Source organism: Schistocerca cancellata, chromosome 1, assembly GCF_023864275.1.
Source record: "Schistocerca cancellata isolate TAMUIC-IGC-003103 chromosome 1, iqSchCanc2.1, whole genome shotgun sequence".
Classification (NCBI taxonomy): Eukaryota; Metazoa; Arthropoda; class Insecta; order Orthoptera; family Acrididae; genus Schistocerca; species Schistocerca cancellata.
In genome coordinates this window covers 518,458,952-518,476,582 of record NC_064626.1, presented here as the reverse complement: position 1 = coordinate 518,476,582, position 17,631 = coordinate 518,458,952, and the positions used below count along the sequence as shown (strand labels likewise).

The 17,631-nt window shown below is 40.0% G+C and overlaps 1 protein-coding gene across 1 annotated transcript in view; it reads right to left on the bottom strand.

The window, feature by feature from the left end:
- LOC126178791 (DDB1- and CUL4-associated factor 1) overlaps nucleotides 1–17,631 on the bottom strand; it is a 258,124-nt gene that overhangs the window by 205,357 nt on the left and 35,136 nt on the right. Inside the window, exons 3-5 of the mRNA XM_049924559.1 lie at nucleotides 17,373–17,523; nucleotides 3,894–4,034; nucleotides 855–982 (exon numbers count right to left, since the gene is read on the bottom strand). Of these exons, the coding sequence (XP_049780516.1) occupies nucleotides 855–982; nucleotides 3,894–4,034; nucleotides 17,373–17,523 (420 nt within the window). The remainder of the gene's footprint in view (nucleotides 1–854; nucleotides 983–3,893; nucleotides 4,035–17,372; nucleotides 17,524–17,631) is intronic.

The window sequence follows — 17,631 nt, the reverse complement described above, 5'->3', positions numbered from 1 at the left end:
TAGTGGTGTTCATTGTGTGTGCTGCCTGGAAGTCTTTGTAGTCAATTTCAATTGCAAATTTGGATTCATAAGTCACAATGTCACCAATACACATTTTGTGCAAGGTTGAATCCACAGGAGCAAAATCAGTAATTGTAATAATAATATGTTGTCCTCCCTTGCACACCTGTCACTTGTAGTGAACTAACATTAAAAAGGTTCCAAATACTATGCAGTACCCTTTGCAGAGTAAAAATATTTTTTGTGCTATATCACTGGATACAGAATTTTTATTCCAATGAAAACATTGAAGTGCATTGATAGGCATCTGTTATACAGTCCTATGGCACTTTAGTGAATTGTTTGTTGTTGAACTATGTGCATGCACACCCCCGGCAAAAATCCACCTTACATTAAACTTACTAATACTAAGAGGTGCTTGTCATTTCTATTTCACTGTGGACTACTCCTTGCAACCCTTTCTGTCCAAATGGAAACTCTGACAGCTGGTACTGTAAATATGTGGTAATGGCGGCACAGTTTATGACTGTCATACTCTGTTTCTTTTTATGTGTTACTGGTGTTTAAGCACTGCTGCACTAGACTCTTTTACTTTAGAGACTACACTACCCTCTTATTTGTGTGTTCTGTTAATGTCTGTAATAGTTCCCAACTCACCTCTTACATACAACACCATCTAATGACACAAAAACTATATACATATGTCCACTGACCAAGGGTATCAGGAGCTTGCTCCCACAAAATCAAATAATTTATTTTTCCTTGCAATGGAAGCAGGAAATTCAACACAATTAGTTAAATGAAACTCATAATAAATTAATTTCTCAACACACCCAAAGAAAATTTCTACATACCTGAAGTTTGCTGCAATATCCTGTACTTCCATTGATGAGGCAAGTAAACCTATAGCATAGCTTTGTAATGGTTCTACAGCTTTTTCTGCCCAAGTAAAAAGCCTCAGGATTGTAGCTTCCATTTCAGGCTGAAAAAAAAGAAGGAACACTTAGCTATCTTAAACTTAGCTATCCTAATCATTGTTTTGCACTCAATAATAGGCTACTAATTTACATGTCACTAAGGAAAGCAACTGAATCTTAAGGAGATAAAGGAAATTTTGTGACTTGCATTTAAACAACAGACTTAATACATTTACAAAGACCTGTTGCAACTGTTGTTCCAACTGTAACATTCGTTAAATACTAATCTACTCTCTTAATTTCTTACACTACTTGCTTTCTTACCACTTTGTGTTTAACTCTCTAATCTCAAGTGTCCTCTTCTGACACAATTACATCTATGCATTCCCTGACCCCACATCTTCCTTTTACCTTACCTCATTCCCCAAATCATTCCCATGCTGAAGGTTGTGCTTTACATACAGAACCTGAGGACAAATAATCCTTTTCTATTTTTTTTTTTTTAATATTATATTTTGAATGTGCAGCATGTGATGTTGAAAAGAACTGATTTCTTAAGTGAGCGGACTTTGGCCACATACTGTCATGTGTCAAAATCTAAAAATCAATCACTAATTTTGTGGAAGATATGCTATCTTTTTTGGACATTAAGAAGTATTTAATACTTAACTTCTCTAATGTCTTAAGTGGGAGTAACTGGTGTATCAGTTATTCCTTCCAACAAACAAAAGAAGAAAGTTATTTTAAAATATTTTGTACACATAATTTCTTTGGCTGGATTTAGTTTAATGTCTAAGATTATTAATTCCATTGTTCAATATTTGATCTGTCCCCTGACACTTTTTGCAGTGCCATGTAATATGACTATTGTCTACAAATGGTTTGTTTATGTTGAAACATGTGGTTGCCCTAAAGTAGTGTGCAAATAAGAAGACAGTTGTGTGATGTGTTTTGCAGAGAGAGATTAGGACAAAAAATACTCTGTGGTGGTGCCAGTGTATTCTCTGTCTCTGTCCCTGTCCCATACCACCCAGCAATTGTCTACTCCGGTAATTGGCAACCCTGGGGTAAGCACCACAGTAGTGTACAGTTTGTGCCTCTGACTCTCCCTAGCACAACTTATATGCTCAGTAAGCTAACAAATGTTAACATAATACATGAGGTGTTTGCATTATGCCATCCATAATGAACACTAACTGGGCTAAGTATCTTTTACTATACATAAATTAACATAAAAATCAGCAGTAAATGTTCTATGTGCACCCCAGTGTGCACATATGGACATAAGTTGTAAAATAACACTATTGGATGGAGTGTCACGTGGTACACTGCTTCTTGCCACTATGCATTGTTCCACCACCAATCTTCTGATATGCACACCACTGTAAGAGTCAGATCCAATGTTGAGCAGTATACTGCATATGTTAGGTCTCAAGCAGCAATCATATACAACTACAAAGTAACCTGCTTAGCTTCAAACCTTAAAGATTTCATGAGTGGTTCAGAATAGCAACACAAGGTTTTAAGAATTAATAGTGCACACCGAGAATACTAAGATATTTACACTGCCACAGATTTTTCAATGGCACTATATATATTTCTTAAATGTAACTCGATGGCCCTTGGAAATAAAGATGGTTTACATGATATTTTCACAGTTTGCAGTGCCATTTATCGTGAAAAGAAGGGAGAGTGTGGGGCTGTGTACATCTGGGGCCAAGAATAACAATTCAGTGCATCTTTTACCTCATTAATCTATATATTAACTTATGTATTGACCTAAGGCAATGCAGAAGGCATAGTTTGAGGAGTAACGTCACTTTGAAAAAAGTGATGTGGCTGTCTCTCCAACCGAAGAAGAATGGTCATGACCTTGAGTAAACATTGACATTATTTTAGTAAATAAGTGATTGTTTTGGGCCACATATTGTGTAGTAAATTTGGTTTCTTTTGTGCATGTCATGAGAGTGAAAGTGGACACAGCTTATCTGGAAGGCAGGAGCTATGGGCATCTGGGTTCCTGCAACTGGAGACACCTGCTCATCAGGACAGTTATTCCATGAAATGCCGTCCCTCCTCGGACATTAGCTGCACATCACGTAACCTCACCATGCAAGATAATGGTCATGACGTCACTTGTCAAGTCAGACTCATGGAAGACAGAGCTAAATGACAAAGGTGTATATGTATTGTGAGCTTTGTTAAAGCTTTGCTATAGTAATATCTAACATGAAATGTAATAACAGAGGTAAAATACATGCACAATAAAGAAGCAGCATGTGAATTTATTATGTAGTGAATGGTGCTGTGAGATTTCCAGATGGCACTGACTTCACATCTTTGAGAATGGAGTCCGCTGCCTCAAGGTACAGCAACATGGTTCAGTCAAACAGTTAATAGAGTAACGGTGACCACAAAATCTTGTAGCCTACATAGTCCATCCCCACGCGATGTTTGAACAACAGTAGGTGCATTACATTCTATGTTCTGAAGAAAACACGATGATTACTGCCTTAACTGCACAGGAAGTGTTGAAAATGGGGCACACTATTTAAAAAAAGGGGGAGGGGGGAATGTGAATATGTCTGCTTCGAGTGACAGAGGCACTATTCCAAATTATAATCCAGCAGTTGGTTCTTTCCTGATGACAACAATGTGTTATATCTGTCAGACATGACTATTTAGCCGCACTAGTCTCAGTCCCTCCATATAGCACTGTTCCTGCCTCAGATGGTTTTTCCTTATTTTCACAACTGAATAACTCAGCAGGGAGGATTGCAATTTACTAAGGATAAAAACTTCTAAAAGTGTAAGTTTAATAACGTAACCCAAATGTCAGAGGAAAGTTTATGAAGAAAAAAATAACAAGTACATAAATTAAAAAAAAGAGAGAATGCTATATGAGAAGCAGACATGAAGAAAGGAATACTAAATTCCATGCAATAATAACTGCTCAAGCCATTTGTTCATTCTTACCAGCTGAAATACAACAGCAGTGTCCAAGCCAGGCATAATGTCCAACATTAGCCGGCATGCTGCAATATTGAGTTTCCTTGAATCTTTCGACGAGTTTGGCATTCGTGGGTAATAATTATCACGTAAATAGTCATTCACCAACTGAAAAAGTTCATTAATAAATAAATCACTGGGATAGATGACACAACAGTTGCTATAACATCTTTGATATTATTTCTAATTAAAAACTAACAACTGGAAGCTAAACCGAATGAAAGGCACTTTAAGTTCAGGCTGGGATTTGACTGCAATTTCTCCTGAATAGATATTCAGTGTCCAAATCCCTTCTACCAAACTTAGAGATCACTGTAATCAACTTAAACCTAACCACTTAGCTTAGTTGTTGGCACCTACTCCATAGAGTTCATATTTTCAATGAATACTGATGCATATGTCACTGAGAATGAGACATTTATTCTGAATGTTAAATGTTTCTGAAAACAAATGGGCATTTTCCTTCATTTTGCCTTTTTTCCTCCTATTTCCCAGAACATGGTCCCACCTGCCCCATTATGCACCTTTAAATGCTTTATGGAAGCACATGGACACAGTGTTTCTTTTAAAATTTGTAATATGTGGTTCTCCAGTTTTTTCTAATCAGCATTACTTTTTGCTATTTTGGAATTAGATGGTATATACTACATTTTTGGCATGTTTGTTTATTTTGACTCATTCCTCCGCTTCTTCTAACTTAAAATTTTGTTTCAGGACGTCCACTATTACTGTTCCCCATCTTACAGTATCTACAATTTTACTACTAAGATAAAAGTTGATCTGACATGGTTCCTACATCATTACAGTCATTCTAATAAGTTACTTGTTTTGTAAATAAAACCGCCTTTTCCTGCTGCCACTTAATTTATTTATCTTAAACGTGTTTTGACTTTTTCTTTTTTTAAGGCATCATCAGTGGGATCTAAAATGATACAGTTTTGTTATTTTTAGATTATTAAACAGTTCACATTGTGATTTTTTATGTAAAAAGTAATTAATTACAATTTGCTGATCTGTGTGTTTCCTCTCATCTGGTCTGGAGGTCGCACTAACACTTTATTACTGACATATAAGCACAACTTTGCATTCTGACCTCCTCCACACTGTTCAACATGTTTCTCCTTTTTTGTGGAGTATTATTGTTCTTTTGCCACTCAATATAACTATTTTGTTGGGCACTGCTTTCAACAACATAAATATTGAAACTTCATTATGTGTTTTCCTCCTCTTTGGCATGTCTGCTTACTTGTTGCCAACCTAACAAAGTATATGTTCAAGACTAACTTCTATTCATGAACTTTATACCGTGTGCATGTATGAGGGAGAGGGAGAGAGAGAGAGAGAGAGAGAGAGAGAGAGAGAGAGAGAGAGAGAGGACACTTTGTAATGATGTGGAACGTGTCAGGTTAATAAAAGGTGTCTATGCAAGATATTACATTACACAAAATATTACATGACACCAAATATTACATGACACCAAATATTATACGACACCAAATATTATACGACACCAAATATTACATGACACCAAATATTACATGACACCAAATATTACATGACACTTAATATTTTTTCTTTTTTTTCTTTTCTTTGCGGGGTTGGGGAAATTACCCACTTGCTATATCCAAAAATTCATCTAATGAGTAGAAGGAGTTGCCATTAAGAAATTCTTTTAATTTCCTTTTAAATTCTATATGCCTGTTTGTCAGACTCTTGATGCTGTTAGATAAGTGACCAAAGACTTTTGTGGCAGCATAATTTACCCCCTTGTGAGCCAAAGTTAGGTTTAACCTTGAGTAGTGAAGATCATCCTTTCTCCTAGTGTTGTAGCCATGTACACTGCTATTACTTTTGAATTTGTTCGGTTTGTTAATAACAAATTTCATAAGTGAATATATATATTGTGAGGCTACAGTGAAGATCTCTAGCCTGCAGGACGATCTTGGATCAGCTCCAACAATTATTCTGATTACACGCTTTTGTGCAATGAACACTCTTTTACTCAATGATGAGTTACCCCAAAATATGATGCCATACGAAAGTAGAGAATGAAAATAGGCATGGTAAGCTAATTTACTAAGATGTATATCGCTATAATTTGCAATGACCTTAATAGCATAAGTAACTGAACTCAAACGTTTCAGCAGATCTTCAGTGTGTTTTTTCCAGTTCAACCCTTCATCAATGCATACACCTAGAAATTTTGAATATTCTACCTTAGCTACCGATTTCTGATTGAAGTCTATATTTGTTAATGGTGTCATTCCATTTACTGTGTGGAACTGTATATACTGTGTTTTGTCAAAGTTTAACAAGAGCCCATTTGCAGAGAACCACTTAATGATTTTCTGAAGATCATCATTTACAATTTCACCAGTTAATTCTTGTCTGTCGGGTGTGATAGCTATACTTGTATCATCGGCAAAAAGTACTAGCTTTGCATCTTCATGAATATAGAATGGCAAGTCATTAATACATATTAAGAACAGCAGAGGCCCCAAGACCGAAACTTGCGGCACCCCATTCTTGATTATTCCCCAGTTTGAGAACTCACCAGTTTTTTTGCATATTATGTGAACTACTTATTTCAACTTTCTGCAGTCTTCCAGTTAGGTATGATTTAAACCATTTAAGCGCTGTCCCATTCATACCACAGTACTTGAGCTTATCTAGAAATAGTCAACTCCCCGATGAACAGATTAAGGAAATATGCACATTAATAAAGCTCATAACAGAACAAAATTACTTCCAATTCAATAATGAATTTTATTTACAAGAAGATGGATTACCAATGGGACCCCAGTTTCAGGAGCCTTAGGTATATGGATGACATCCTTTGCTTAATAGATGAACCACAAACAAAAATTGAAAAACTACATACTGACATCAACAAGATAGATAAAAATGTAAAATTCACAACTGAAAGAGAACAGAACAACCCAATTAACTTTCTGGGTATAAAAATCAAAAAACAAAACAATAAGCATATGTTTGAAATTTACCCTAAACCCACAGCAATGGACATTATCATCCCCCAATCCTCGAACCACCCACACTCACAAAAGCAAGCGGCACTTCGACACATGCTCCATAGTCTCAACACAGTGCCACTCACCAAATAAAGCTACCAAAAATAACTGGACATAATAATGCAGATAGCACAAAGTAACGGTTGCAATAATAACACAGTCACAAATCTAAACAACAAAATTCAAAGTAAAATAAAAGCAGAAAGCACCAAACCATAGACAACAACACAACAGAACCAAACACGAACATGCTGTCTCATAACAACTACATAGGATAATGAGAAAAAAGATGAAAGAAAACACAAGATGGTACACAATGACACACAAACACAAACTCACCAATACAATCACCAACATTTTCAAAAGACAGGGAATAAACATAGCATACACAACAGCCAGATCTATACAAAAATACACCCCAAAACTGACTAAAACAGACACATACACCAGAAAGCAGGTACATATCAACTACAGTGTAATACTTGTGAAGGCAGATACATAAGACAAACAGGTAGAACATTTTACGTCAGATACAAAGAATACATAAGAGCCTGGAAATATGGGACAAACCACTCCACATTTGCAGAACACCTAAGAGGACATGACCACTAGAGAAGATGACATGAAAATAATTAGAATCAGAAATAAATAAACACCTCCTAACCCTACAAAAAAATTATCACATTCAGAAAACAAAGGCAGAAAAGAAAACCTTGTTGAAATATCAAGTACACATGCCAAGCACTTCATTATTTACACTAATAGTTAAAATAATAGAATAACACTCCCAGAAGGATTAATACCATCCAACATAATAATAATACCACACTACATCACTCACTTATCCATGAACCCTCCACAGAATATTGAAACGAAAAGTCAAATCAGCTGTCACCAAGGCTTTCAACCACTCGCTAACAGCTAGTACATTCATATTCAACACCATACAATTCAACATCCCCCCCCCCCCCACGCACACACAAAAGAACACTCTTCAGCTCCCTCTCTCCCCCCCCCCCCTCTCTCTCACACACACACACACACGTTACAAACATTATGAATAGAAGTTATAATATTTACATTGTTGAAAGCAGTGTCCGACAAAATAGTTATATCGAGTGGCAAAAGAACAATAGTACACCACAAAAAAGGAGGAGAAATGTGGTGAACAATTTGAAGAAAGTCAGAACACAAAGCTGTGCTTATATGTCAGTAATAAAGTGGTAATGCGACCTCTGGACCAGATGAGAGGAAATGCAGATCATCAATCTCAAGTAATTACCTTTTTACTTAAAATATTGCAATGTGAACTGTTTAATAATCTAAAAATAACAAAACTGTATCTTTATAGATCCCACTAATAATGCCTTACAACAAGAAAAAGGCGAAATGCATCTGGGATAAATAAAGTGGCAGCAGGAAAAGGTGGTTTTATTTACAAAACAAGTATTTCTATGCTTGCTGCAGAGGATCGCCACGCAAACAAACCTTTTTTTCACGCCGATCACCTGCCGCCCTACCTAAAACCTCTTTCCTCATTACCTTAGCCAGCTTCATCCTGACCCACAACTTCTTCACTTTTGAAGGCCAGACATACCAACAATTAAAGGGAACAGCCATGGGTACCAGGATGGCCCCCTCGTACGCCAACCTATTCATGGGTCGCTTAGAGGAAGCCTTCTTGGTTACCCAGGCCTGCCAACCCAAAGTTTGGTACAGATTTATTGATGACATTTTCATGATTTGGACTCACAGTGAAGAAGAACTCCAGAATTTCCTCTCCAACCTCAACTCCTTTGGTTCCATCAGATTCACCTGGTCCTACTCTAAATCCCATGCCACTTTCCTTGACGTTGACCTCCACCTGTCCAATGGCCAGCTTCACACGTCCGTCCACATCAAACCCACCAACAAGCAACAGTACCTCCATTATGACAGCTGCCACCCATTCCACATCAAACGGTCCCTTCCCTACAGCCTAGGTCTTCGTGGCAAACGAATCTGCTCCAGTCCGGAATCCTTGAACCATTACACCAACAACCTGAAAACAGCTTTTGCATCCCGTAACTACCCTCCCGACCTGGTACAGAAGCAAATAACCAGAGCCACTTCCTCATCTCCTCAAACCCGGAACCTTCCACAGAAGAACCCCAAAAGTGCCCCACTTGTGACAGGATACTTTCCGGGACTGGATCAGATTCTGAATGTGGCTCTCCAGCAGGGATACGACTTCCTCAAATCCTGCCCTGAAATGAGATCCATCCTTCATGAAATCCTCCCCACTCCACCAAGAGTGTCTTTCCGCCGTCCACCTAACCTTCGTAACCTCTTAGTTCATCCCTATGAAATCCCCAAACCACCTTCCCTACCCTCTGGCTCCTACCCCTGTAACCGCCCCCGGTGTAAAACCTGTCCCATGCACCCTCCCACCACCACCTATTCCAGTCCTGTAACCCGGAAGGTGTACACGATCAAAGGCAGAGCCACGTGTGAAAGCACCCACGTGATTTACCAACTGACCTGCCTACACTGTGAAGCGTTCTATGTGGGAATGACCAGCAACAAACTGTCCATTCGCATGAATGGACACAGGCAGACAGTGTTTGTTGGTAATGAGGATCACCCTGTGGCTAAACATGCCTTGGTGCACGGCCAGCACATCTTGGCACAGTGTTACACCGTCCGGGTTATCTGGATACTTCCCACTAACACCAACCTGTCAGAACTCCGGAGATGGGAACTTGCCCTTCAGCATATCCTCTCTTCTCGCTATCCGCCAGGCCTCAATCTCCGCTAATTTCAATCTGCCGCCGCTCATACCTCACCTGTCTTTCAACATCATCTTTGCCTCTGTACTTCCGTCCTGACTGACATCTCTGCCCAAACTCTTTGCCTTTACAAATGTCTGCTTGTGTCTGTGTATGTGTGGATGGATATGTGTGTGTGTGCGAGTGTAAACCTGTCCTTTTTTCCCCCTAAGGTAAGTCTTTCCGCTCCCGGGATTGGAATGACTCCTTACCCTCTCCCTTAAAACCCAATCCTTTTGTCTTTCCTTCTCCTTCCCTCTTTTCTGACGAGGCAACCGTTGGTTGCGAAAGCTAGAGTTTTGTGTGTATGTTTGTGTTTATTTGTGTGTCTATCGACCTGCCAGCGCTTTTGTTGGGTAAGTCTCATCATCTTTCTTTTTAAATATATTTTTCCCACGTGGAATGTTTCCCTCTATTATATTCATATCATTAATTTGAATCCAACAATCACGTTTGTTATTGTTATTGTTATTGTCACTGTTACATTTCGTAGTCTTTTCTGTCATCTTATTTCCTCCTTCTGTTTTTGCCAGCAGTTTTACTTTCTATTCACCTTCTCCTTTTTTACCGTAATCCAGTATACAATTTTATCCCGCCGATATATACTCAATAGTACGTAATAATACGTAACCCACTTCCAAACCATAACCAAAAAAATTTTTTTTTCCGCTTTCAACACTACCGCTGCTATAAAATCCACCGTTTCCAGTTCACAAACAGTTCCTTTCAGCTATTAAACAACCTTTTCGGCTAGTTTTAATATCTTTTGCTTTATTTCCATTTCCGTTTTTCTCACATCATCGATCATTTTTAGCCGCTTCCCACAGGTTTTAACGTCATTATTTCTTCAGCAGACAATTGTTAGCTTCATTTCCATAATCTGCCACCACCAAACCACCCTTTTAATACATCCTCACGTAGTTTTTTCGAAATTTTCCCGTATTTCTCCACCCTTTAACGTGTTTTGGCGGCAACACAACCACCTAACCTTTGTGCACATCATTATCTACCTACACAAGTTCACCACAGGATCAACATAGCCCAGCTCTCCAACCCTTTTTCGCCTTTTTTCACACCAGATCTCCATTTTCTTTCTAGTTTTACCTTTATCTCTCCCCATATATTTTTATATTTATTTTCATTTTCATTTCAGCCTCGTGTTCCACTTTCCACCTTCCAGTACCATGTCACCCTCACAACACCTCCACAACGACCCCATTAAGTTTTATTTACATTCCCTCCGCAAACATGCCTTCGCCCTAGCCAGATTACACTCCCATATTTTATTTTCTCAGGCTTGTCTGACATTTGGCATCAACCCCAAAGGCCTCACACTTAAAGTTCCCATCTCTGGCTGCAACCCTTCTTTCCATCAGTCCCTATACCAGTTCCAAACCGAACAATCCATTGCCCTCACCCACCTAATCCTTCACCTACACATCCACTCAGCCAATCAACACACCCATCAACTCCTGTCCCTAATAAAAGTCCTCAATCTTTCCTCTCCCACATCCACACCAGTTATTCAGAGCATCCTCCTACAGGCCAACCGCAAATTAGAACAGCATGCCACCCTCCACCTTAAAAAACTATCCAATCTCCTGGTTTCCCACCTCCGGAAAGGCAACTCACTCACCCTTCACAACCTTTCCAGCAAACCTCAACCTCCTCTCATTGCACACAAACCCAGTCTCTCCCATCTACTCAATCTCCCACTTCCAGCTCCACTCCCTCCAAAACCTCAAAACTCCAATCAACACAATCTGGAACCACAACACCCCAATTCAGTAGTTAACCTCTCCTCCAAACCTCTCTCCCAATCCGAAACCTCTGTCCTATCCAAAGGCCTCACCTTCAGCCCCACTCCCAGATTTAACCAAACAGCCCTTGTCAAAGATTTACTGTCCTACAGCCATACTCTCTGCTGGAAATATCACTTTGCCACGAAGAAAAATGATCCTAATCCTACTCCTAATGATCCAACTCCCCAAGATACAATCCAAATTGAACCATGCCTGGAACAGTTCCGTCCTCCGTCACAGCGGGACCCACCTCCTCTTCCTCAAAATCACCCTCTCCTAACCTTCCAGGAATTTCTGACTTCCAGCCTTGCCTCTCAATCCTTCTTAAAAAACCTTAATCCTACTCCCAACATCACCACTGCTGAAGCCCAGGCTATCCGTGATCTGAAGGCTGACCAATCCATCGTCATTCTTCCGGCGGACAAGGGTTTCACGACTGTGGTACTTGATCGTCGGGAGTATGTGGCAGAGGGACTGCGTCAGCTTTCAGACAACACTACTTACAAAGTTTGCCATGGTAATCCCATTCCTGATGTCCAGGCGGAGCTTCAAGGAATCCTCAGAACCTTAGGCCCCCTACAAAACCTTTCACCTGACTCCATCAACCTCCTGACCCCACCAACACCCCGCACCCCTACCTTCTACCTTCTTCCCAAAATTCACAAACCCAATCATCCCGGCCGTCCCATTGTAGCTGGTTACCAAGCCCCCACAGAACGCATCTCTGCCTACGTAGATCAACACCTTCAACCCATTACATGCAGTCTCCCATCCTTCATCAAAGACACCAACCACTTTCTCGAACGCCTGGAATCCCTACCCAGTCTGTTACCCCCGGAAACCATCCTTGTAACCATTGATGCCACTTCCTTATACACAAATATTCCGCATGTCCAGGGCCTCGCTGCGATGGAGCACTTCCTTTCACGCCGATCACCTGCCGCCCTACCTAAAACCTCTTTCCTCATTACCTTAGCCAGCTTCATCCTGACCCACAACTTCTTCACTTTTGAAGGCCAGACATACCAACAATTAAAGGGAACAGCCATGGGTACCAGGATGGCCCCCTCGTACGCCAACCTATTCATGGGTCGCTTAGAGGAAGCCTTCTTGGTTACCCAGGCCTGCCAACCCAAAGTTTGGTACAGATTTATTGATGACATTTTCATGATTTGGACTCACAGTGAAGAAGAACTCCAGAATTTCCTCTCCAACCTCAACTCCTTTGGTTCCATCAGATTCACCTGGTCTTACTCTAAATCCCATGCCACTTTCCTTGACGTTGACCTCCACCTGTCCAATGGCCAGCTTCACACGTCCGTCCACATCAAACCCACCAACAAGCAACAGTACCTCCATTATGACAGCTGCCACCCATTCCACATCAAATGGTCCCTTCCCTACAGCCTAGGTCTTCGTGGCAAACGAATCTGCTCCAGTCCGGAATCCTTGAACCATTACACCAACAACCTGAAAACAGCTTTTGCATCCCGTAACTACCCTCCCGACCTGGTACAGAAGCAAATAACCAGAGCCACTTCCTCATCTCCTCAAACCCGGAACCTTCCACAGAAGAACCCCAAAAGTGCCCCACTTGTGACAGGATACTTTCCGGGACTGGATCAGATTCTGAATGTGGCTCTCCAGCAGGGATACGACTTCCTCAAATCCTGCCCTGAAATGAGATCCATCCTTCATGAAATCCTCCCCACTCCACCAAGAGTGTCTTTCCGCCGTCCACCTAACCTTCGTAACCTCTTAGTTCATCCCTATGAAATCCCCAAACCACCTTCCCTACCCTCTGGCTCCTACCCCTGTAACCGCCCCCGGTGTAAAACCTGTCCCATGCACCCTCCCACCACCACCTATTCCAGTCCTGTAACCCGGAAGGTGTACACGATCAAAGGCAGAGCCACGTGTGAAAGCACCCACGTGATTTACCAACTGACCTGCCTACACTGTGAAGCGTTCTATGTGGGAATGACCAGCAACAAACTGTCCATTCGCATGAATGGACACAGGCAGACAGTGTTTGTTGGTAATGAGGATCACCCTGTGGCTAAACATGCCTTGGTGCACGGCCAGCACTTCTTGGCACAGTGTTACACCGTCCGGGTTATCTGGATACTTCCCACTAACACCAACCTGTCAGAACTCCGGAGATGGGAACTTGCCCTTCAGCATATCCTCTCTTCTCGCTATCCGCCAGGCCTCAATCTCCGCTAATTTCAATCTGCCGCCGCTCATACCTCACCTGTCTTTCAACATCATCTTTGCCTCTGTACTTCCGTCCTGACTGACATCTCTGCCCAAACTCTTTGCCTTTACAAATGTCTGCTTGTGTCTGTGTATGTGTGGATGGATATGTGTGTGTGTGCGAGTGTAAACCTGTCCTTTTTTCCCCCTAAGGTAAGTCTTTCCGCTCCCGGGATTGGAATGACTCCTTACCCTCTCCCTTAAAACCCAATCCTTTTGTCTTTCCTTCTCCTTCCCTCTTTCCTGACGAGGCAACCGTTGGTTGCGAAAGCTAGAGTTTTGTGTGTATGTTTGTGTTTATTTGTGTGTCTATCGACCTGCCAGCACTTCTATATATATATATATATATATATATATATATATATATATATATATATATATATATATATATATATATATATATATATATATAGTTATAATAGAAGGAAACATTCCACGAAGGAAAAATATACCTAAAAACAAAGATGATGTGACTTACCAAATGAAAGTGCTGGCAGGTCGACAGACACACAAACGAACACAAACATACAAACAAAATTCAAGCTTTCGCAACAAACTGTTGCCTCATCAGGAAAGAGGGAAGGAGAGGGAAAGACGAAAGGATGTGGGTTTTAAGGGAGAGGGTAAGGAGTCATTCCAGTCCCGGGAGCGGAAAGACTTACCTTAGTGGGAAAAAGGGACGGGTATACACTCGCACACACACACATATCCATCCACACATATACAGACACAAGTGGAACGGGAGGATGAGAGAGCTGTGAAACGAGAAGAATTCAAAGAGAAGGTAATCAGTTAAGCAAAAGCGGAAATTCCTCTAACCTAAAAGAAGAGACATTCACAGTGGAATGACAAGGGCTAAAGCAACTGAGAACAGGAAAATGGCATACAAATGGAACAGTGACGAAACAGAAGTTAACCTGGCAATGTAGGATGAGAAAGCAAATGAGACGCACCAGGAGAGAGGAAAGAAAATATGAAAAGAATCAGTTAAAAGGAGTAGAAGAGGATTTCCAAAACTATAACACAAGACTTCTAAAGGACATTTAAACCAGAGTCAAAGGATACCAACCACAAAATCCGTATGTCAGGAAACAATTATAGAGTTCTGGCACTGAACAACAAAGAAGTGCAAGACAGTGCAGTGAACTACTGAATTGTCCAGAAACGATGATTGAAAACAGTAGAACAGCTGGAGAAGATGGCATCATAGCTGAAATGCTAAAAGAAGCTGAGCCAAATACCACCAGAGAAACAACAAATATCATATAAAACATACGGGAGACTGAAAGTGTGCAGTTATACACCCTCTACATAAAAACAGAGCTATGACCAATGTTAATAATTAGAGGGATATCTATCCTGCCAGTCACATTTGAAGTTCAAAGTTCAATCACAGTGCCTGCTAGATAGGATACAGTTGCAACTGGAGGCAAGATAAGAGAATAAAAAGCAGGCTTCAGACTGTGAAGATCCTGTGCTGAGCAGATACTAAATTTAAAGACAGTCCTGAGATACCAAGAAATGAGAAGCAGAGTGACCATGAGCTCTCCTGTTGGTTTCCAGAAGATACATTCTATATATAGACCACTACTTTTCCAAGAACTGGAAGAGAGTGACCTCAACGAGAAGACAGTGAACATTATCAAACGGACACAAACACCAAATCTAAAATCAAATTCATGGGCAACTTATCAGTTCTCTGAGATTAGAACAGTAGTGACACAGGGAGATGGTAATTCACCACTATTGTTCAATACATTATTAGACATGGGTGTCAGGGAACGGAAAAAAATTGAGGATAGAGGTTATTTTATAAACCAATCAGGCTAGGAAAGAAAAACGGAGGACTAGATATTGGCACTCTGGTATTCACTGATGATCTGGCAATACTATCAAATAACATAGAAACTGCAGTCAAGCAGTTTGAGGTTGTAAAAGAGAATGCTGAAAATGTCAGGCTGCATAACTCTGAGAAAAAGAGAGTGCCTGCCAACCAAAAAGATACCACACATAATATGACAAAAGATACGGGGAGCTCAAGAGAGTTCACAAATTCAAGCATCATTGTGAGATACAGGCAACTGGGATGGTAAAGAAGCTCACGAACTGAGAAATCAAAAGATGATTACAGCATTATGGATGACTGGAAACACCTATGATAAATCATACCTATCATGTCAACATAAAAGTGAGACATAGCAACAGTCACCACGCTACAAAACTTATATGCAACAGGAACACTGGTCATGGATTGGAAAAGTGCACTAGGAAAGGTCAAGAAAGCAAACAGAAGAAACACCGTAAAAATCCTAGGGCCCAATAAGAGAAAAGCTGACTATAGATTACAGCATGGACAATAGAGCGAACAGATATCTAATATATTACATGACATGAAGAAACATCGAGTGAAATTTTACACAAATATCAAGAGACTGTTGGACACCCAACAAACCAAACAGATCTTGTACTCAGAACACATTAAGAACCTGAAGTGGATCACTGAGGGCCAGAAGGATGCTGGCATAACAAACTCAAAAAGACAGACAAATACTCAACCAAAAGTACTCATATGGAAAGTGAGCCAAGAGGTCAAGAAATTCAAGAAAGGAACAGAAGAAGGAAGAAAATGCACAGTGACAAGATGATAGACATGTGGCGCCTGAGAAAATTTCACATTACGCAGATGTTTCTCATGATCCTCTAGAGGCCTATTACAGAGTATAATAACCATGTCAAAAACAAAGAAAGCAGGTACTGATAGGTGTGATTAGTCATAAACCATCAGTTTAATAAGTCATGGCTGGACAATATTAATACGAATTATAAACAACAGAATGAAATAACTGAAGGTCTCCATTAATAGTGTCAGAGACAGCAAAGGGCTTGGAAAAACTGAACAGGATGGATAGAATCTTTGAAAGAAGTTACAAGAGGAGCATCAGCAAGACAAGTGAAAGGAAACATGGATTAGTACAGGTGATTTGTAATTTGGGCAGCAAAATGAAGAACAGCGATAGGCATAAAGAAACTATAAAATGCAAGAAAAGCCTGTCTGAAAAGGAGAAATACATTGCCATGGAATATAAATTCAGGTATTAGGAAGACTTTTCTAGAACAACTTACGACAAGAGTCCCTTTAAGTTTGATACTACCGAAGAATGCTGAAAAATTAGATGTGGAAGATGTTGGAAGGTACAGGTATGATTTATCCATCCCATTTACTCCATTTGCAGAACTGTATGTCTCACTATAGACCCAAATTCTCTCACTTTACAGTCAGAATCAATAGTTTGTATGTGACATGCAGTAATATATTTCTTCACTTGCAGACAGAGAAGGATCCAGAATTTTAAGAGTAAATTAATCTGTTTAATGCTAAATATCAGTGTGAAATACATCAGTTACACTTTATGGCCTTTGCTTTTTTTCACATTATATCTAAGAGGATCTATTAATCAACTCTAAAAACGGAAGCCGAGTATTTTACTGACATGTTACTAATTCTGAAAAGAATAATACACAAGGTTTATTTGTAGAAATCAAATTTTTTACCTTATTCATAAAATTTTCTTTGCGAAATAGAACCTTCAAAATGTGACCAAGTGCACAATCTGGATCAGCCCTGATTGGATGTCTTTCATCAAATGGATCTGGATCCATCTTCATGTAGTTATCAGTTTCTACCTCTATTATCTCTGCAATCCTGTATAGAACATAATTCATGGATTACTAACCCACACAAACAAAAATAAAATTATAATAAAAATTGTACAAAGCACTTTCCATGGAACTTTATAACCAACAAAGTGAG